A 21,677-nucleotide genomic window follows, 5' to 3' on the forward strand; every position below is an offset into this window, starting at 1 on the left:
TTATCGCCGACCAAGACTTCGTGATGACTATCACAGCTTGTAGCCTCCTAATGTGTCTTCGCAGGTAGAGAGCAATGCTTCGTAGCAAGTCAATGAAACTGCTAGCTGTTCAATCATTACATTTTCATAAGTTAAATAGTTCATCCTGCCTTCGCCCTTTGATTCTTCCTTCCAAGCACCATCGTCTCCGGCACCCCAGCGTTGATAAATCCATCTCATGCTCCCTCGGTCGTAGTCGGCACGTGCAAAATGCAACTTAGGCCACACACTCGACACGCAGACAGAGCCGTCGCGACTGGGCGATGCTGGACGACTCCATGAGCATGCGGAAGATACGCTCCTCGCTGTAGCCTGCCTTCTCCAGCATCGTGATGCGCTCCAGAGGCTTGAACCAGCGCACGCGTCTCCGCCGACGTCGTCCTGCGGTTGCCTGCCTGTCCTCCGCCTGTGTTTTCTCCAGCTGATGCTGCGCCGCGTCCACTGACGTCCTCCACACACATTGCGGGGTTCGAGCCAGCCCCACCGCTGGACCGCCGCGTCGAGGCACTGCACTGCCGCCGATGCCCGAACTCGTAGACGGTGACAGTGGACCAACGTACGCTCTTCGTCGCCATGGCTGCTGTTTAAGTGGCTGTTGGACTGGGGCGAGGAAGGAATGGAAGAAAGACCCAGAAGGCGCCGACTGCATGTCGTTCACGCGCCCCTCCCTCTCCCCGGACCACCCGCCACTCACTCGTCGCTGTCGCGCCGCTGCCATGCCAGCACAGGATTTGGGGGATCTGCTCCATCCACACACAAACACCCAATGACTTGCTTCGCCTTGCTTTTTCCCAGTCAATGCGCGGTTCAACATCGTCCGCTTGACCTAGTCGCTCTCGCCCGCTAGCGGACGTATCGCGTAATCCGAGCATTTTTCGCAAGAAAACGGCAATTGCTTGACGCCGGTTAGCATTGCGGTGGTAGCGGATACCCTCCCACCACCACGCCTGCAATAGATACCCACCGTGAGCTAGGCTATAAGGCTTCACAGCATTGAGTCCATGAGGTTTACAAGGTGACTTTGCTGCTTGCATCCGACGAGATCACCTGTTCGCGACTTAATTTGCAAATGTGATGCCGCTTTCCCACCTGTTTTTGCCTTCGAGTGTCTTGAAGACAACCCGAAGACAGTCTTCGGGTTAAATGCCTCGCGCATGTCCATGTAGATGACGACTCGCTGGATTTAGCTCTGCCTCCGCGCCAATGGCACTGCAGCGGTAACAGTACTTATTAATATAAGAAGGCGGCTGCAAGCTGCACGGAGTTCGCACTGTTCGTGGTGGGCAAACGAGTTGAGCACACCTGCAAGGTTCATCTGCACCATTGCGCTACGTCACCCCTCGCTTTACGATTTGTCGAGGCATTGTACCGTACAGTGTACGTGCCAAATTCGGACGATCTCCCTGTAATTACCGACCTCTATCAAATTTAGAACTCGCTTCTTTTTGCTTCGAACCGGAAAGCATTGATTTGGCCAAAAGCAGCTCGTAACCCATATGCGACTATTAAATAAGGAATTGATCCCTCAACTGACTTGAACCGGATGATCCATGTAACAAGGCCAAAAGCGTCGCAGGTAGGAAGAGAAATCATGCAGGAGGCGCAATGGAGGATATCCAGCAACAGGATGGTTCATGTATGCAGCTCGTATTGATAGCAATGTCCTTTAATACTAAAGACCAAATAACTTAAGCTCGTCCTCTACGATCAGTACAACGGCGTGTGGAGGCGGTTCTTCGTTCGACGCCTGTCCGTTGTGATGATGATATGTGCAAAAATGCCAAGAGTACATCCATGCTATCGTTTTCTCTGGTCGCGAGGCGCTCGTGACTTGCTTGATTACATGGGAAAATGCTCTCTCACACGTAGTTGACCGGGATCATGTGCGGACGGTTGAGGAATGGGGATGAGCAGGCGGGTCGAGGTGATTCAATGTTGCACTGCTGTTGCTGCCGACGTTGCTTCTTGGCCTTTTTGCGCTCAGCAATGTCCTCCACGAGTGTCCTCCTGCGCGAGGAGTTGATGATGTTGGCTTCCCGCGAGAATCGCAGGATCATGCCCTCGCTCACACCGGCACTCTGTAGCAATCGCACGCGCTCCTTTGACGTGAATCGGTGCACACCCTCGACACACTCGGCCATCTCGCCTACCTTCGTGGTCCATGTGAACTCGGGTTTGTCGCTCAGACCGATGGATGGGCCGCCCTTGCCAGGCACCGAACTGCCACCCAGTCCGACGCCGAACTCGTGGATGGTGATGGTAGACCAACGTAGACGCTTCTTCATCTTCCTAGGCGAGGCTTCGCGGTCGTTGGTGACGGACGAGCTGCGTTGGCGCTTCCTACGACGCTCGGGTGAGGTAGGCGCAGAGGAGGAGGTGGCTTCATTTGGCGTTGAGCTCTTGGGTGCTGTAGAGAGCTCTGAGAGCTGTTGGTTAATGGGGACGTCCACCCCTTCGTATATGTCGGCTACGTGCTTCGGTGCCATGGTTTTGATGCAGAGAGGAGGTGGATCTAGAGCGTTGAAGAGGTGGGGCGCGCTGCGGCGTGTTGTGCTTCGCTTCTTTGGTGATCGGTCCGCTCTTCGAATTGTGCGGCGTCTCTGGCTGACTCGGGTTTGTTTTGGGATGTGCCTTGTATCTGGCGCAGCGGACGGTGGGCGGACGCGTCCCGTCTGTGCGTGCCCAACTCGATTGTTGCAAGCTCGTTCACAGAGTGGATCGTCCCCTAGTGCGTCCGCCCTTACGCCACTTGGAGTGGTCTGCCATAGAACGTGGTTGCGCTGGCGCTAATTTAACTGCACGAAATACAGTGTTCTGTATTCAGTCATTTAATGATAGCTAACCAGGCGAATGGGCACATTGTATCAATTCAAGTTCGTTCTGGGGAGCTTGCAAGTCAGTTCTGACTACAGATTTGCTGTTGTGGTAAGTCTGGTAATATTGAATGTTCTTGTCTTAAAGCCCGATGAGAAGGACAGCCACCAGAGCATGACAGGTAAAGTGAGCGTCGATACTACTGCCGCTCCCTTAATCCTCTCTTCACACAAATTGATTGGCCCAACAACGAGAGCATTGCTCCGAACTGTCTTTTCGGAGTCCAATCGTTAGATCGGCGAGGTGTTATGGGCGGCATACCCCACGCGACTTTCGCACGGTTAATTACACACCAGCGATTAACATCGCTATCGTCCGTCACACCGGATCGCGACGTGCTGCATCGGAATGACGTTACGTCGTTTGCTGTCTTCGTTAGAGTCAACACAAGAATAGAGTCTCGGTCTTCATGTGAGCCATTGCATTTGAGGCAATGCATATTCGAGATCAGAGATTGTATTATTTCTTGTAGACAGACGTGTACATGGAGACAATTGGTCTGACCACTCATGGAAAGCAAACGCAAAGTTGAGCTGACTCCTTACTAATTCGCGAGCCGGGCACCCGACACGAATGAAACAACAAGGGCTCCCATCCACCTGATGATGTTGTCGATCGTAAGGCGAAATTGGAAAATGTAAATATCTACCTCTGAAGTGTAGCAATAATTATTTCAAGAGAATAGTGCACGTTAAATGACTGCTTCAGTAGCTAAAATGTTGTTTGCAGGCAACCTGTACATCTCTCCGAGTTTAAGCGTTGCAGTACAATACAAAACATTACAAATTGTACTCAAGTAAACAGTGACTCAATGGACAGTTTATGATCTGCCAAAAAAGGGATGTAGCCATACATGTGATACATTACATGTACCCGAATGTACCGATTCTTAAATTTGGTTTTTCCTGCGACGTGTGCAAATTTGATTATATTACGGGTAGCAGCTTGAAGTTCGGAAAACTAAACTAAAAAGAACGACGCTGCTGCTACATGTTAATTTGTAGTCCACACAAATAAACTGTAAAACAGGACAGATCCTTAGCTTTAGTTTAATAATATTTTGTGTAAAGAATCAATTGGTACTGTACTACACTCCGCGCCACATTAGATCACGCACTCACGTTGTGGCTGTAGCTCACTCAATTTTAAGAATTAGAGCGTGCTATATAGATATGTTGCTCCTGTTATCACACAAAATAGGCTTCACGTCCTAGCGATTGCGATTTTGCAGCTTACACCAGGGCTCCTATACAAACAATTGATTTTGGCACCGCGACGCATTAATCATGCACGCCTTGGCCTACTAAACTCAAGTACTATGTATCATAATGATCGTGTCTAGTGTACATGAACGTATTAATATTGTAGGGGGTTGTGGCTGATGGTGATTATATAACGGACCCTGGGGCTCGGAATTAGATAATGTACCTATTAGCTTGCATATGAGACTGCGTCAAACAAAATGTTACTTACGAACCTTTGAGAGTTATCAAGATAATCGAGCTTAAAGTTGGCCAATTGATTTTCGCACTTAACCGAAACAGTGATATTTATTGTAAAATTCCATCGAAAAAACTGTAAAACTACCCTTATTCAATTGCTTTTAACAAGAGCTTTTAAATAACACTTAAATCTCTAACATTGAAAAAATATTGAGCTCACAACACTCCTAAATGTATCGTCATTTCGAGGGCCCATAAATGAAGATAATATTTTTGAGCGACCACAACCTCTTCAGTTTTAAGCATTCTGCAGCTTATAAGGGCTCAAAAGATAGAGGAGACGCCCCGCTTTCGTTTAGAGTGCTTAAATCGCGATTCGTACTTAGGTTCTTAGGTAACATTTTGTTTGACGCAGTCTCATATAATACCCAACATGTCGCCCATATCGAGCCGTGGTGATTCCCACGGACCTGAGAATGCTATTTGTTCTTATTGCACTCATTTTCCATACAATAATGCAAATTTACCGACACCTTCGGTGTAGGCCCTATTGATCCTCACCTATGATAGTCTGCTTCGTAAAACAAAAGCCACCAGCACGGAGCTAAGTGCTTATAGAAAGTATTGAGAGGTGACCTGACTGACTTCGAAGGTTAATTAGTGATCCAGAGCGGCGGAGGTGCATTCACCACCTCCCACCCCATACATAGGGCTCGCTTGGGATGGGGGTAAATGGAATATGGTACTTCCACGTCCCATCCAGACGCCCCTGGGATATTAAATAAACCACAAGAGATTTTGTTGAACTTTCTGCATTACCACTATGCTGAATGTTTAGCTACAGTTCCAACTACTACTTCTGTTGCCATCTCCACCTATTCCAACCTAGTAGTAAATGAACTCACCGTCTTGGTTGACGTGTGCAGCTTCCTCGTCCTCTTCCAAGGAAAAAAATCATCGAGGAGCTCCAACTCATTGTCTAAACAGTTCTTCGAGTTGAACAAAATGTGAACGAGGTTTTCGACTCGTCCAGATGCAAGCCGGTTCCGAAGCGTAGAGTGGATGAGCTTGTGAGTCAGAAAATTCTTTTCGGCCGCCGCCCTGAAGCACACCACGTTGAACACGACGCTAACCACGTCTTGGAGAAGCGGTAGACTGGTAAGGCCACTCCAGAAATCAGGGATCGCAATCTTCTTTTTCTTTAATAGGCCCATTTTGTGCGAGCCCCTCATATACGCAATCAGGTCTTGAAACCGAGCAAGCTCGATCGCCACTTCATCCGCCTTGACATCGCCATGCCACGCAGCTACAAACTACTCTACCTTACTTAAGGTAGTAGCATCCATTGTATGGCCATTGTACAGTTGTGCACCTCCAATTCGGCAGGGCGGACCATATCAACAGTGCCATGGCATAAGTGCAATACGTAAAGCAAAAAACAAACGCAAATCCAGTGCACTGATATTGTTTTTGTTAATTCCGTACCAAATTTACGTCAATCTTCTTCATAATCTTGGCGTCAGACGCGCGAATCGCGGGCGCGCACAACGCTTCCGGTCGCGATAGGCATCCGGCAAGGCGGCAACGTCCGCCGACCGCTTAAGAATACTCTGGACGGTAGTGCGCTTTACTGCTTGGGGGGTCTTAAAGCGCTCCGTTGCCCAACGAGCTAGTTCGGAGTGAGAGCATGCAGGATCTGACTTGTGCTAGAGTAAGGGACATGTAGGAGGAGGGGCGATGTCTTTGGCGGTAGAAATCAAAGTGTGTGTTTGTATGAAGACGTCCGATCCAAAACTTAAAATCAGATCGATGCGGCGTGTCATCCCTTCGCGAGGAGGGGGAAACCGCTGAGGTTAATTGATAGGGTGATGGGCAAAGGTATTGCGCATCCGATTCGCGTAATCACAAAATCTGGCAGGGTATCGACAGACACCGGTGCCGAATTGGAGGTGCACGACTGTAGCGGGGATTCAAGAGATAGACCACACCGTGAACGTCACCGTATACAAAGTCGAACCGTGACGAAATTTTTGCGCGAACCGTTTTTTTTTCACTTATCGCCAAAGGCAACTGAGCAATCTCGTCCGGGAGTGCCAGAAACATGGCGTACACCTCCGACGGTGCAGTTCTGTTCTTTTCGAATCTCCGCTGGTACTTGACGAGCGGCTCGAGTAGTTGAATAGCTTTCTCCAATTGAGGAATCAAATTCTTGCAGGCAATGAAATCAAATACCTTGCGCCGTGCAGCCTTTTTGGATTTTGTCGAAGCTGTCAAAAAATTTCGCTCAGAGACCCAGCCTCCCACTAGTTTCAAGCCATTCCATTGAAATACGACGTCCTTCACAAGCAAATTAACTGTGTGTGCGGCACACCCATGGAAAAACATTTTTGAATACGTTTTCTTGAAGAATAGCCCAGGCACTTTGGTTGGCTGAAGTGTTGTCAGTTACAACTGCGACGAAGTCGATGAGCTTTTTGATCACCCGGTTGATATCATTGGCCAAAAAGACGGAATCATGGCTCCCACTTCTGGTGTACACGGTTTCCAGAAAAAATGTGTCGGACCAGACGATAGCGAGATAGTTAAAAACAGCAAATCCGTTAATATCGGCCCAGGCGTCTGTCACTGGAGGACAAACGCGTCTAGCCAGTGCAGAGCAAATTCGAGTCAACGACTCATCGTTGCATTCATCAAGTAGTCGTCCTCGCAGTAGGTGTCGGCTAGGATAAGCGACGATAGGGTGCAGAACGTGAAACACAGCGGCGCACAAGTCGTGTTAAGCTTTGTAAAAAGCCATACCCGTATAGTGGAGCCACAGAGCAAATATCTTGTTAAAAGCGTTCTGAGTCGCAATATCGATTTCTGGGGGGAAATACGACGTGACTACCTGCTGACGAGGTCGTTTCGCGCAAGTTTCCCGCAGGAGACACTTGACACGGTCGACATGAGTGTAATCAAGTGAATGGATTGATTGATTGCAGCGAAGGCAGTAGACGTAACCGTCCTCGGCCACATCGATTTCGTTCCAGGCTTCGTCGCGCTTCCTCCCGGGTCGCTTGGTAGTCTCCATGATGGTAAAATGAAAATTGAGGCAAACAGGTCTCGAGCTGCTGTCTACTTAATAACGAGCTACAACCAGTTATTCATAATACTTCTGAAAGCTATTGGTATAGAAATTTTAAGAGTTGGCACCCTTTTGAAAATGCTACCCAAATCCGATCTAGTCCGTTCCGTATCTGCAGATGATTAACTATTTATAACTGAGACTCTGTATAGTCAGGCCATAGTATGCTCTGTAGTAGGTTTTACCAGTTGTTACACTAGCGTACAGCTTTCAGGAGTGTTAGGAATCTAACAAGATTTTGAAAAGTAGTTGTGGAGTACGCCGAGTCCTAGAAGGACTGCTTCGACACAACTAAAAAGCCGAAAGCACCGAGCAGGAAACTATTTATATTTGAATTACTTTTCAAGACTATCTCTATCCGCTTGACGACACAGGCAAGAGTTATCATCACTCTATTTGAAATACCCTTGGTCTATTAACCATGAGTCCTTAATATGTGGGCTGCTCTTCGGCTGCAATGGACACTGCTGTGATTTGCCACGGCTGCTACTGGCGTGCGAAGTAGCGGATGCTGGACATGCAAGCCATGGGCGTCATAACGAAGATAGCCAAGATGGTGATGTTGAAGTCCAAGAAGTCATCGAAGTGAGGCGATCTTTGAATAAGACCCCATACGAGGGAAGGAGGCCGTCGAACAGATCCGAGCGAGCAGATGATTGCGGAGTAGAGGGCGGAAGCTCTGTACTATTAGCGGGCTGTAGAACGGCGGACAAGTTGATTACAGGTAGAGGCAAAATCTTTAACTACAATAGGGGGGGGCGTTCCGGCGCAGGTGAGCTGGGCCCGACGTGCATGTTGTTGAATTGAGCCCACGAGGGAGAAAGCACCCGGCGAGACAGACACGACGCAGTGCTGTAAGCCACACGATCTGCTAGCGAATAGGCGGTTAGGGAAAAGAGGCTCATTACACTGCACATTCATTAAGTATACGAAGAAAGAAATCTAAGTCGGGAGACTATCACTGCTAGCGTCACACCTTATGAAGAAGTGGTGAAAGCGTCTAGCGTCTTGCAGTGCACCAATGGACAGTGGTCCAATCATCAACATCTTTAGGCTGTATATCACGATTTTGACATGTCTTACTCTTTCAGGGAGGGTTTAGGCCACGGTGTTCCTGCCAATCCGGATCCAAGACGTCAAAGAACAATTTTTAAGGCCATAACACAAGAAAATTCCAGAAATCAAATATTTATTTGAAAAATCAAAAATTCTCAATCGTCATCCCTCCAAGAGCGGTCTGAAGAACATAGGATTTTTTATCCCTACCAATACAATGTTGATACGTTCATGTACAATAGACACGATCATTATGATACATAGTACTTGAGTTTGGTAATGCGAGATTTATGTGTCGCAGTGCCAAAATCAATTGTTTGTATTGGAGCCCTGGTGTAAATTGCAAAATTACAATCGTTAGCACGTGTAGCCCATTGTGTGTGATCACAGGAACAACATATCTAAATAGCACGCTCTAACTCTAAAAATTGAGTGAGCTACAGCCACCGACGTGGGTGCGTGATCTAATGTGGTGCGGAGTGTATCAAGAGAGGTTTCAATACAAACACAAGGGTAAAGACACAGTTTGAGACTCAAACTGTGCTCAAACTTTGAGTTGAGCATCAGCCCCAGCGTGTGACTGGATACATATAGATGTAGTGCTTTTGACGGCGCATGTCTGCAAATATACAGACAAGTCCGCTGAGTACACGTGGCTATTGTCACGTGTCGTGAAATATAGCGTCGTACCAGCCCGGCTAACTACACTCAGGTGTAAAACCAATTGAGCTGTCGCGTTTAGTGCAGCTACACAAAAACCGACGTACTCCATCCTCAGCTGTTGCTAATGATTTTATCATGTAGCATTATAGAGTGGTATTGTAAAGTAGATGGAAGCGTTCATGCGGAATAATATGACGAGTTTTCCAGTGTGGACCAAAGTATATTGGGAATGGCGAATACATTTCCTGATTTGCATTTGAATATTCAACCAGATAAGGCATCAAAAAGTATCATAATAGTACTACAAAAATCATACGTCAAGTATCACATTATCCAACGCATCTTGTCGCCCTCGTAGGCCCCGGCTCGGTGTAAGCTCCCGTCTAGGCCTCACCTCCGGGAGGCGGCCAACAGATCCGTGCGTGAGCTTAGCTCCCCCCCCCTTCTTCCTCCACACATGCTACTACGCGCACACACAGTGTAAGCTGGAGTCGACTCTTCTTGCCCTCCATCAGTAGCAGTTCTCTTTGTTTCAATTTTATCGGCTCATAAGAGCACTATCCGCATCAGCCTTTAGGATAGCATACGCACAACACACGCGCTGCACTCTGCGGGTCTCGACCGCAGCCGGACATACTGCTACTAGACACCTCGCTACTTGTCCACGCGGTCCTCAGAGCCTTTGCCGTGTCTGCAGCTACCCCGCCACATCAGTCGATGGTGCGGGCGGTTGCGCTCCCCTTTGCAAATGCTCCTCTGGATGTTGGCTCTTCCCAGCCACAGATGATATAAGTTCGTAAAGGTCCCGTTATCTTTCCTGTCGTAAGAGCATCTCCAGCGGTAAGTCCTAACGTGAGTCGTATCGACGCCCCTTCGAGGCCATTGAGACCGCAGTTTTATTTTAAGACTCCGCACCTCTGATTTTGCCGCAACGGGAGGTCTCAAGCAAAGATCTATCTTATTGTTTTGGCGAATCACAACAAGCATTGTAAGCTCCGGCCCCCGCCCCCCCTCGCCCCCTTCCTCTCATGGAGGGCATGGCAAGAGCTAATGTGGATGCGTTTTGTGACGCAACAGGGGATTCTGATGACGAGTTCTTCAGTCTCTTCATATTACCCGAGCTAAATGCACAGCGGAAGAGGAAGCACGGTGGTTCTGAAGTCGGCAGGCGAGCAGGAAAGGAACGCAAAAGAGCACAGCATGGGGAGGAGATGATAGCCGACTACTTCTGCGATAATCCGACCTACGATGCGGGTACGTTGATTTCCTGACTTGTGAATCTGCTATTACAACAGATCCTGACTTTTAAGTGTCACCACGGCATATAGAGGACTTCCGTCGGCGCTTTAGAATGCGTCGAGACCTATTTGAAACCATCGTCTGCGCTCTTGTCGAGGATGAACACTGCAACTATTTCGTGCAGCGGCCTGATGCTACCGGTTTGTTGGGGTTTCTTCCAGAACAAAAGATTACATGTGCATTGCGGATGCTCGCATATGGCGCAAGTGCAGACCAGCTCGATGAGGTCATTCGCATTGGTGAATCAACAGCATTGGAATCTTTAAAAACATTTTGTAGCAGCATTACGCGGCTGTACGGACCTGAGTATCTACGCAAATCAGAAACTGCAGCCTCCGATCGCTCGTCTGCACCAGCCCCTCGCTGTGCAAGCCAATGCTGATAAACTTTGGCGTAGAACGAACCCTTCTTTTGACCGGCTCCGCGAATGGGGTCTTCTGATGTCTCCAGCCACGACCTGCACAGCTGAATCGTCTCCTCCGCGCTCCATTCTCGACCCTTCCCCATCTTTCTCGACGAGTTCTTCTGTTTTGCGCGCAAACTCGTGTCAATGTTGAAGTGTGGGCCACACCACTCTTTAAGATCCGAGTCTTATTTTAAAACCCCGAAAGGCAAATTTAAGACCTGCTGAAGTTAAAACCAGCGTTGAGACTTACCGCTGGCTCGCTTGAGTCTTAAGCGCGCTACATTTGAGATAAAACCGCCTTTACGACCAACCGCTGAAGATGCTCTAAATAACTTATCCGCCTGTGGCGTGAAGTGGTATAAATCTTTCAGGTCGTGCCACAGACTTAACAAAGTCTGGAAACAAATTTCGGATAGAGTGGAACAGCGTGAATTACGTTTTGAGTGATGGCTAGCGGAAATCGGTCGCCAGAATTGACAAGTTCGTCAATCCACTTTTGAAAATATTACTTGAGCTATCGACGAGTCGTGGAAACGTTCTGGCACGGTCACAGAGAAAGAAATTGCTGGCAGAGAGTAGAACCGCAGTCAACGCAATGCTTATACGATCAGCACTGAGCCCAAACAAAAATATTAGCTGGTGTCTGTCTGTCTGCAAACCGGTACGAGCCGGTAATGACAGGTAACAAGAGCCAATAGCAACGAGGAAGATATAAATGATTTGATTGGCAGAATCCAAGAATAGGGGATGGAGTTTAACAAGAAACAATATCGATTGCTTGAACTATTTCAGAGCTTCCCACGTTCGCCTATCTCAAAGTCTAGCTACAATCTACAGATCACTACGATTGAAAGCTGAGATGGCGTCAAGTATTGTGGATACGAATTGAGCATGTCGGCGAGGTTTGTCTGAGGAAAACTGAAGTCGTTCTTGCCGTGAAGGTCCAGCTGGGCCTCGATCTCATGCTCAGAGCTGAGGCCACAGGACTCCAGGTAGCATTTCACTATCTCGCACCTTCAGTTTACGGAATGCATGTCTCCCTTTTCACCTGCTTCATTTTCAGCGACGTACTTAACGCTTCTGAAACTGGATATACGGAAGTCCTGAGGATGATTCATCGCCGTGCTTTGGAGTCCCAGTTGGGACAGATGATTTCCACGATGGTGCTCTTTGTTGGATTTCAGCGTGCACAAGCCGAACAAGCATCTCTAGATGGTGACTGTAGCGTCGTAGTTTAGGAGGCTTTTAGTCCAGACCAACTTCGCCTTGGTTGGTCATGGTTTTCCCTCACCACAGAGTGCTTTCTAACGCTAGCACTATTCAATCTACCTTGAAAAGAACAATAGGTTATCTGCCCAAGCTTTCTCTGTGCTCAACGTGCTACCGTTGAGGTGTCGCGGTCATGGTGAAATGGAACTCCGAGAAAAACTTCGACGGGACCAACTACACGGCATGGAAGACGCGTGTACGAGCCGTAATGGAGGCGAACGATCTCTGGGACATAGCAACGCTACGTGAACGTCCGCCACGCAGTGGCTCAAGGCATGACGAAGACAGGTTTTGGCACCGAGAACGTAGAGCAAAAGCTTTCTTGCTGGAAACGCTGTCCGACGATCTTGTGGTAAGTGTTGGTGCAAAGCGGTACGCCTACCAAGTGCTAGAGTACTTAGAGCAAACGTATGAGGCCAAAAACTGGGGGAACCTAGTGGCAATGCGTGAGAACTTCATATCGCTGAAGTACGAAGACGGACAAGAAATGACTACGCACCTCAACAATCTAAAGACTCTAGCCGACAAACTAGCCCGCCAAGGAAAACCCGTTGATGACCAAGAACGAGTGTGCCAACTCTTGACAAGTCTACCCGAGTCCTGGTCCCACTTCAAAAGTGTATACTTTACACAAGACCGCCCACTGCCATGGGCAACAATGGAAGGCAACGTTATGGCCGAATTCTCGAGACGCCAAGACCAAACGGCTCCAGTAGTTGTTCAAGAAACGGCCGTACCCGCTGTCTTGAAAAACGAGGTCTACATGATGGCGGAGGCCTTACTTGCAGCACGCCAGAGTCACCTCAATTCGAGACGCACGCAATCCCATCGATCGACGCCATACCCACCGCGGTCGAGTAACGGGCAAACATGCTTCTATTGTGGCAAAGGGGGGCACCAAAAACAAGTCTGTCGGCTTCGCCTTCGCCACCTCCAAGAACGTGGTGTTCCGGAGGAGCAACAAGGTTCTACCGGACACGCAGCGGTAACTGTGGCGCCTGCAAGCCCCGCCGCCAATGCCGCCGAGCGGACAGAGCAACTATCTCCGGCACTCGAAGGAGAAGTATGGGGTCTGGCGGCAGTCGCAGGATATGCTGCGAAAACAAGCGCGGATAGTGTGTTTATTCCTTGGGTGATCGACTCGGGGTGTACCCAACACATGACGTCCGACCGGTCTCTCTTTGAGAAGTTTGAAGCGGCCTCTGGACGAAACGTTCGCGTGGCAACGGCTACAATGACTCCTGTAGAAGGGGTTGGTACAGTGCTGCTCACGGTGCAAATGAACGACGGCCATAACGAACGAGTCAGGCTCCACAAAGTCCTCTACGTGCCGGCGCTTGAAATGAACTTACTCTCTGTGTACCAAGCGGCGCAAGGAGGGGCGAAATTTGACTTTCATACGCGACCGGGTTCCGTGACAATGTCACTTGATCACCGCCAAGTTACATGTCGCGCTACCAATAAGCTGTACGTCCTGCATTCGGCCCGCCCAGCAGCAGCAGCTCTCGCCGTAGACCGGAGCTGACGCTGGATCTCCCTGCATCAACGGTTCGGGCATACCAGCAAGCAGATTCTTCGCAAGATGGCGTCTTCTAAATTGGCCAGTGGCATGGAGTTCAAACCGGAGCAGGATAATTCACCATGTGATGCCTGCGAGCTGGGTACGAAGCGCCGCGCGACGTTCAAAATAAAGCCGCGAGTTGACCTGGATGGCTGCAATAATGTTGTTCACAGCGACATCGCTGGACCTGTCGAATTGCCATCAATCAAGCTCGAGCGATATGTGTTACTCTTTGTCGATGGTTATTCGCGATACTGCACTGTGCGGCTGCTGCGAAAACGATCGGAGATGTTCCAATGCTTCTTGGAATACAAGGCGGCAGTAGAGACGAAGCAGAATCGATCACTTCGACGCTTTGTCAGCGACAACGGTGGCGAGTATCTAGATGGTGCATTCGTCAAGTACTGTCGTGACCATGGGATTCAACGCGAAACCACAATCGCGTACACACCGGAGCAAAACGGGATGGCTGAAGTTCGCTTCCGTATTCTGTTCAACAAAGTTCGGACGATTCTAATCTCCAGTGGATCACCGAAGCAGCTTTGGGGAGAAGCAGTTCTGGCGATGGTCTACACATACAATCGGACTCTCGCCTCTGGTATTGGTGTGACTCCATACGAACGATGGCACGGTCATCCTCCTGATGTCAGCAACCTTCGGACTTTCGGCTCTCTCGCATACGTTTACGTGGCGTCCAAGACAAATGCACAGGGACGTGCCGGTGCCAAGAGGCAGAAGCTTGACGCAAAAGCTGTTCGAGGCGTATTTGTAGGCTACGCCGCCAACCAAAAGGGCTGGAAGATTCTCGACTGCAACCAAGGTGCCATCATATCGTCCGTTCATGTAACCTTTGACGAAAGCTGCTCTGCTGCAGCTCGCGATCTCAAGCGTCAGGAGTTCCGCAAGTTGGCTTCACACCACTCCATGGATTTTGAGTATTACTCTCGGACCGCGACATCTGAGGTTGACTTGCTCTTCTACAGCCAACGCCCCACCGAAGAGAAGCCTTCCGCCAATGACATAGTACTACTCGAAGACTTCGTTGCTGGCTTTGACATGGACTCGGTCAATACTTCGACGACATGGCCGCAACTCCGCGCATATGCATCGTCATCCGCTTCATGACTTCAAACGTTGGTCGGACCACAAGCGCTTACCAGTGAATCGGTCCATCCAATCATCCGAGCCGTTCGTAAGCAGAAACAGGCTGAGCTCCTTGTGGCACTCGAAAATCTGAAGTACAAGGAGTCGCTTTGTGCTGCGGTTGCTCACGGTATGGGCCTTGACCCTGCAACTTACCGTGAAGCAATGGCACGACCTGATGCGGCAAGATGGAGAGAAGCCACTGATGCAGAAATAGCGTCGCTCCTAAGGAACAAGACGTGGACACTAGTTAAACTTCCAGCAGGCAAGCGAGCTCTAGCTTGTAAGTGGGTGTTTAAACGAAAGTTTAACAGTGACGGGACCCTCGAGCGATACAAAGCTCGCTTAGTTGTCATCGGGTGCCAGCAGATTAAGTTTATCGACTTTGACGACGTCTTCGCACCTGTGGTGCGTTTGGAATCACTCAGAGTGCTGCTTGCAATTGTGTGCATTGAAGACTTGGAATGTGATCAAATGGACATCGAGACCGCTTTCCTGAACGGTGTGCTAGAAGAAGAAGTGTACATGCAACTCCCACAAGGGCTAAAAGTTGCCGGTCAAGAAGGTCTGGTGTGCCGTCTACTCAAAACCCTATATGGCCTCAAGCAGGCACCCCGAGCGTGGCACAAGGCGTTAGTGCAGTACCTCACCACTGCTGGATTTGAAGCTCTGCAGTGTGAAGCCTGCATTTTTGCTCGGAGCATAGGCATCAAGACGCAAATTGTAGCCATTTACGTGGATGACTTGGTGCTGATTGCTAAGACTCGGGGTGAAGTTGCTGAAATGAAGGCCGGCATCCAAAAAGCATTTCGTGCAAAAGACATGGGCCCCGTCAGCTACATTGTGGGGATTAAAGTAGTCCGTGACAGGAGACAACGAAAGCTCTGGATCAATCAGCAGTTAAGCGCAGACAGCATCGTAAATTGGTTCAACATGCAGCACGCGTTCGCTACTAAAGTTCCATCGATACCAGGGAAGAAGCTGCGAAAGCTTAACGGCGCTGATGCAACCGGCGATGTCATGAGTGAGATGGCAACGAAACCCTTTCGACAAGCCGTCGGAAGCCTGATGTATCTGATGATCGGGTCGAGGCCCGAACTTGCCTTCTCTATCCAAGACGTGAGCCGATTTCTCAATGCTTACGCTAAACCACACTGGGAAGCTGTGAAACAGATTATCAAGTATGTCAAAGGAACTACAGCTCACGGCTTGGAGTTCAGTGGGTCCGACGTCAGACTATCAGCTTATTCCGATTCTGACTACGCTGCTGACGAAGATGAGCGAAAGTCTGTATCGGGATATGTTACCTTCATTGGTAATTGTGCAGTTACTTGGAGCAGCAGAAAGCAACGCATTGTTGCCCAGTCAACAGCGGAGGCTGAGTACATCGCGCTCGCCCACTGTACCCGCGAAGTTCTTTTCATTCGACAGTTGCTTTCTGAACTTGGATATGAGCAGGAGGAGACATCGATATTTGAAGACAACCAGGCATGTATTGCTATAGCAGAGAATCCCACCCAGCACTCGCGAACAAAGCATATCGACGTACGGTATCACTTTATTCGGGAGCATGTTCGAGCAAAGCATATTGCTCTCAAGTACGTGATGTCAAAGGAAAACGTTGCTGATACCTTCACGAAGGGACTGGGCAAAGACCACTTCGGGCTGCTGCGTGGTAAGCTTGGAGTGATCGAGGTCAACGCGGATGCGGGGGAGCGAGCTGTCGATGAAGATCGAGAAGGTAAAGCAACATCACGCGGTAAGAGCAACAAGTAAAGCTTGGAAGAGCTGCGAGCAGTCATTTCGCAGGAGTGCAGATGGTTAGCTTGCTGGACAGCAAACGGGGATCTCACTGGTGTGCGAATGGCAAGCTCGCTGGAATGCGAATGATAACCTCGCTGGTGTGCGAATGGAAACTCGCTGTAGAGCGAATGGCAATCTTGCAGGAATGCAAATGGAGTCGATAGACCTAACGATGTTCGTTCTGCTAGCAGCGAAGCTGGCGAAGATGAGAGTGCTCGCTGCGGGGGAGTGTTGGATTTCAGCGTGCACAAGCCGAACAAGCATCTCTAGATGGTGACTGTAGCGTCGTAGTTTAGGAGGCTTTTAGTCCAGACCAACATCGCCTTGGTTGGTCATGGTTTTCCCTCACCACAGAGTGCTTTCTAACGCTAGCACTATTCAATATACCTTGAAAAGAACAATACTCTTGTCTCGAAGGAGCGAGAGACCACCATCATGAGCGTCGCATCGTCCAGAGAAGCCACGGGTGTGTAGCCCTTGACACGCAAAAACTGGGCAAGTTGTTAGTGTAATTATTGCTGAGCTTCCACACCTTATCAAAGGCGAATTAATGCTTTTTGTTTGCTTAAATGCTGCACCCGTTTGTTTTGCTGGCTACGTACACAGGTACTTGCAAACGAAGTAACTTATGCTTTACGCTATCTCCAGCATAAGGAGATGTGTCAGTATTTGCTGCCATTCTCTGACATTTATTTCACAGTTGAGGGGGAGGTAAAAATTGGACTAAGTCAGTTTTGAATAAATTTTGAAGGATGAATTCGGGAAAACAAAAACAGTGTTAATTCACGTAGTCAGCCACTTTAATTCGCCTTTTTAGTTTAAAGTGTCTGCTGCCACAGTTAGAAAACATAGGATTTTTTCAATCTCCTGAGTGCATTTCCAGACACATCAGGTAATTATCTCTGAAGTGCATTGACCATGCGACAAATACTCAAGCAAAAATTATTTTAAATTGCAACCACCATCCAGGGCTCTTATTCAGAGTGACCGAAGTGCTGATTTGTCTGTTTTTGTAAACGCCGGTTCAAGAATGATAGCCGTAGCACCTACTATTCTCCCGCGCGGCATCAAACACACATCCTACGCATTGACAAGCAGCAGGAAACACTTCGTATCGACTTCGTGCTTACCTTGTAATGGATTGTTCGTCTAATAGTTGTTCTTTATATCCCAACATCATCATGAACATCCAAGTAATAGCACCATACGAACCAATCTTACGGCAAGAAAAAACGCTCTCTCGATATTTAAACTTGATCACCAGCAAAACGCGAAAGTCGAAGCACGTACGCTCTTTATCCGAACGAAGGCAAAACGCGTTGGTTTCTAACGAAGTGCTCAAAACTGGATCTTTACACTGAATTCGTGAGCCACGGCTTTATTTGAAGCTAGCTACTGGCTATTTCGCTATAAAAAGGGCCTTTTAATACTACAGTAGTAGAAATTATACCCCGTTGAAGTCGACGACGTCGCACACAGAACCCAGCTGTGTCAATGCCATGTCTTTCCGGACTACGCATTGGCTAATATTGATTTCAGCCACTTAGCGACGATGTCACTTCTGTGCAGAACCCTCACTATTAGAGGGCTGTGGGTGCTTTAACACACACAGATGGCTGTGCGCGCATCAGCATATCGATGATTACGACCGCTTCAATGGTACCATCTCCAGTACGATATCGATCGGTACTGTGTGACTTCTTTGAGATCTTTGTGGCTCGTTTCATTTACTTTCATAAAAACCCTCTCTATAAAATTACTCTCTTTTGCACACAATTTACTATTGTGGATTTTTTTCACAAGCTTGCCATTTCGAATTTCCTACTTAAAATGTGTTGCGGCTCTAAACGGCTCTTTGAAAAATACATGTCGTACGACCTCTTTTCGTATTTACAACAATAAAAATATGACGCCAAACGTATGTGACCATTGTTGACCCCACGCAGATTCCACGCTACATTGATAGGAATTATTACTTTACGCTCGCACCGTTTTGGCTTTTTACGTTAATATTTGCTGTGGCTCTTATCGGCTCTTTCAAAAATACAGATATTACGACCTCTTTTTGTTTTTACGACCAAAAATACGACCAATTTGGTGACTAACTTATGTGGCTACCGGCAGATCCCGTGCTTAACTGACTGGAAATTGCTTTACAACACTCACAATCTTCGGCATTACTCATTGTTACAGAGCGTTGATTATAGCTCACTGTGCTTTTATTTTAACTATTGCTGATCACTCTAGTTCTTAAATCGAACCTGTCACTTTACAAATTGCCTTTTAATACCATGACTGTCAAACGACGCGGTTACAACTCCAACTCCGATGGCAATGATCGCCCTTTTAAGATTCCTCGCACCCCTGCAGCCATTCGATTGGACACTATAAATAACATGGCTTTGACCAGTCGTAGCCTTGAAGAGGAGCTCGACTATCTTTTACGGGAGCCTAAGGCTGCGTACGCTACTATCGACAGACTACAAAAACGGTTGTCCGCACCATGCAAAAAAATCCCATCATGTACACAGTCTACCTGTGCATGATGACGGCGGACATTTGGTAGTGTACCCCTACTGATGCCAGAATTGAAGACGTTTTGCAGCAGAACCCGTATACCATGATGACGGCCTTTTTCGAGCTGTGTGACGGAGACTCTCCAGAAAGTGATATGGCCCGCGGTCTTCTTTACCATGGAATGCCTGTCCCCCACTTTGTGTGGGGGAAGTTTGGTTCGCGTTACCGATGGAAACCTCGCGTGTTAGGTGAGACAAGGCCATCGGTCGGTTGATCTCGGTTTCTCCACGGGATACAGACCGATATTACATTCGCCTGTTATTATGCTATCGACGAGGACCTCGTTCTTTCGGAGATTTACGAACGATCGACGGAGAGGTGCTCAAATCATACAAAGCTGCTGCCCTGGCCATGGGTCTTCTTGAATCCGACGAAGAAAACTACAGCTGACCCAGCAAGGCTACTCTAATTCAGACGGTAGATCAACTGAGACAGCTGTTCGCAGTTCTGTTGATCTACTGCGACCCTTCTTCGCCTTCGGAATTATGGTCTACCCATTTGTCTGCAATGATCAAAGACTATTTTCGAGAGGAGATACGTGTGCATAACCAACGATCTCTAGAAGAAAACCGCGTTCCTGACATTATCCTCTATCCTGCCTCAGAGGATGAGAACAGCCGCATTTATCGCCGTGTTTTTTTTAACCTCTGCAGAATGTGAACTCTCACGTGAGATCAAACGGACAGTCGTTACAGACCTATTGTGAGTCTCCCCCATTCTCAGACTTTGGAGATGTCGAAATCGCAGTAGACGTCGAAATCGCAGAAGACGTCGCTGATAGAAACGCAAATCAGCTAATCGCCATCGAAACTTCATACGAAGCTGATGACCTAGAGCGCCGCTCCGAGAATCGGCATCCCTGAATGTTGACCAGAAGATCGTTTTCGACAAGTGATGGCGGCTGTATCTCCAGAACGATCTGATTCGTCGGTGCCCCATCTATCTGGGGAGCTTCTCTTCGTGGACGGACCTGGAGGAGCTGGGAAGTCCTTTCTCCTTGAGACTTTGCTTGCTACTGTTCGTCGCTCCGGACGTATCGCTCTCGCTGTTGTCGGAAGCGGGATAGCAGCGCAACTTCTAAGCGGTGGTCGCACGGCCCATTCGACGTTCTGACTCCCGTTGGAATCCGATATAAGTTCTACGTGCAACTTTGGTGTCCGCTCTTCCGAAGCTGCGCTGCTGAAGAGAACAAGCCTTATTGTTTGGGATGAGGCGCCTATAATACCGCTTCCAATATGAAGCTGTAGATCGCACGCTTTGAGATTTGCTCAAGAATGATAAGCCCTTCGGTAGCGTGACGATGCTTCTATCGGGAAATTTCTACCAGACACTTCCCGTAAATTATTGCGCGAGCTCTGCTGAGGTTAAAGCAGCTTCGTTGATGAAATCAGCATTATGGAGGCATTTCGAGTGCTTACGTCTTACTATGAACATGATAGCTCATACCGCACAGAATGACCTTACAGCGGAAGAGGTGCAACCGTTTGCGGATTAGCTACTGCGCATTGGAGATGGCAGACACGACACGTCTCCCGAGCTAGACAAGGATTTCGTCAAGATTCCACAGGACATGTTAGTGAATCGTGCCCCGCATAGCGACGACGAGGGTGAACAGATCAACGAACAAGTCGGCCGATTGTCAAGACTTTCGAGATTAATCGATACTGTCTACGCGGATTTTAACGAGGGACACTAACCTGACAATTTCGTCGCAGATCGGATAATTATCACACCCAAAAATTCCGATTAACGATTTGATATTTGGCAAGCTGCCCGGTGATGCGCAGGAGTCCCGCTCTGTGATTATCCTAGACGGAGATGACGAGCTTGAGCGGCAAGAACGCAGCGATCTTTACCCTCCTGAATTTCTGAGCACAATTTCACTCAGCGGTATGCCTCCATACAAGCTTCGCCTAAAGGTCGGTACGCCAGTGATGCCGATTCAAAACATTAACACAAAGGAAGGGCTCTGCAACGGAACACGATTGCGCGTAGTATCTTTAGAAAGAAACTGCATGGAGGCTGTCATCATGGGAGCTTCGAGGATAAGACATTCTTGATACCAAGAATTGATTAGCAAGAACTCAGGATTCCCATTCGAACTGCGGAGAAAAGAGTATCCTGTTCAGGTGGCATTTGCGATGAAAATCAACAAGTCTTAAGGCCAGTTTATACAGATACTGGGTCTTTACCTCCCGGAGACGGTATTTTCACACGGACATTTTTACGTTGCGGTATCTCGAGTTACGGCTCAACAGAACATTACTAGTTTAGCAGAGAAACCTGCTACGACGGAAGATGGTCTGTTTACCAAATATTTAAATAAAAGTGATACTTTTATTCTCGTCGAGCGTATCGAGGTGGCCTAATTAATTGGAACCAGCCCGCCGAGCGAAGCGATGCCTCACGCTTCATCTTGGC

The 21,677-nt window shown here is 48.4% G+C and overlaps 1 protein-coding gene across 1 annotated transcript; it reads right to left on the reverse strand.

Moving 5' to 3' along the window:
* Positions 1-1,898: 1,898 nt before the first annotated feature.
* PITG_08539 (uncharacterized protein) lies at positions 1,899-2,653 on the reverse strand (the record flags this gene model as incomplete). Its single annotated transcript, XM_002903860.1, has 1 exon — positions 1,899-2,653. One exon carries the CDS (start codon positions 2,523-2,525, stop codon positions 1,899-1,901), a length of 627 nt encoding a protein of 208 aa, XP_002903906.1.
* Positions 2,654-21,677: the final 19,024 nt, after the last annotated feature.

This window comes from Phytophthora infestans, genomic scaffold (genome assembly GCF_000142945.1).
Source record: "Phytophthora infestans T30-4 supercont1.13 genomic scaffold, whole genome shotgun sequence".
Taxonomy (NCBI): domain Eukaryota; phylum Oomycota; class Peronosporomycetes; order Peronosporales; family Peronosporaceae; genus Phytophthora; species Phytophthora infestans.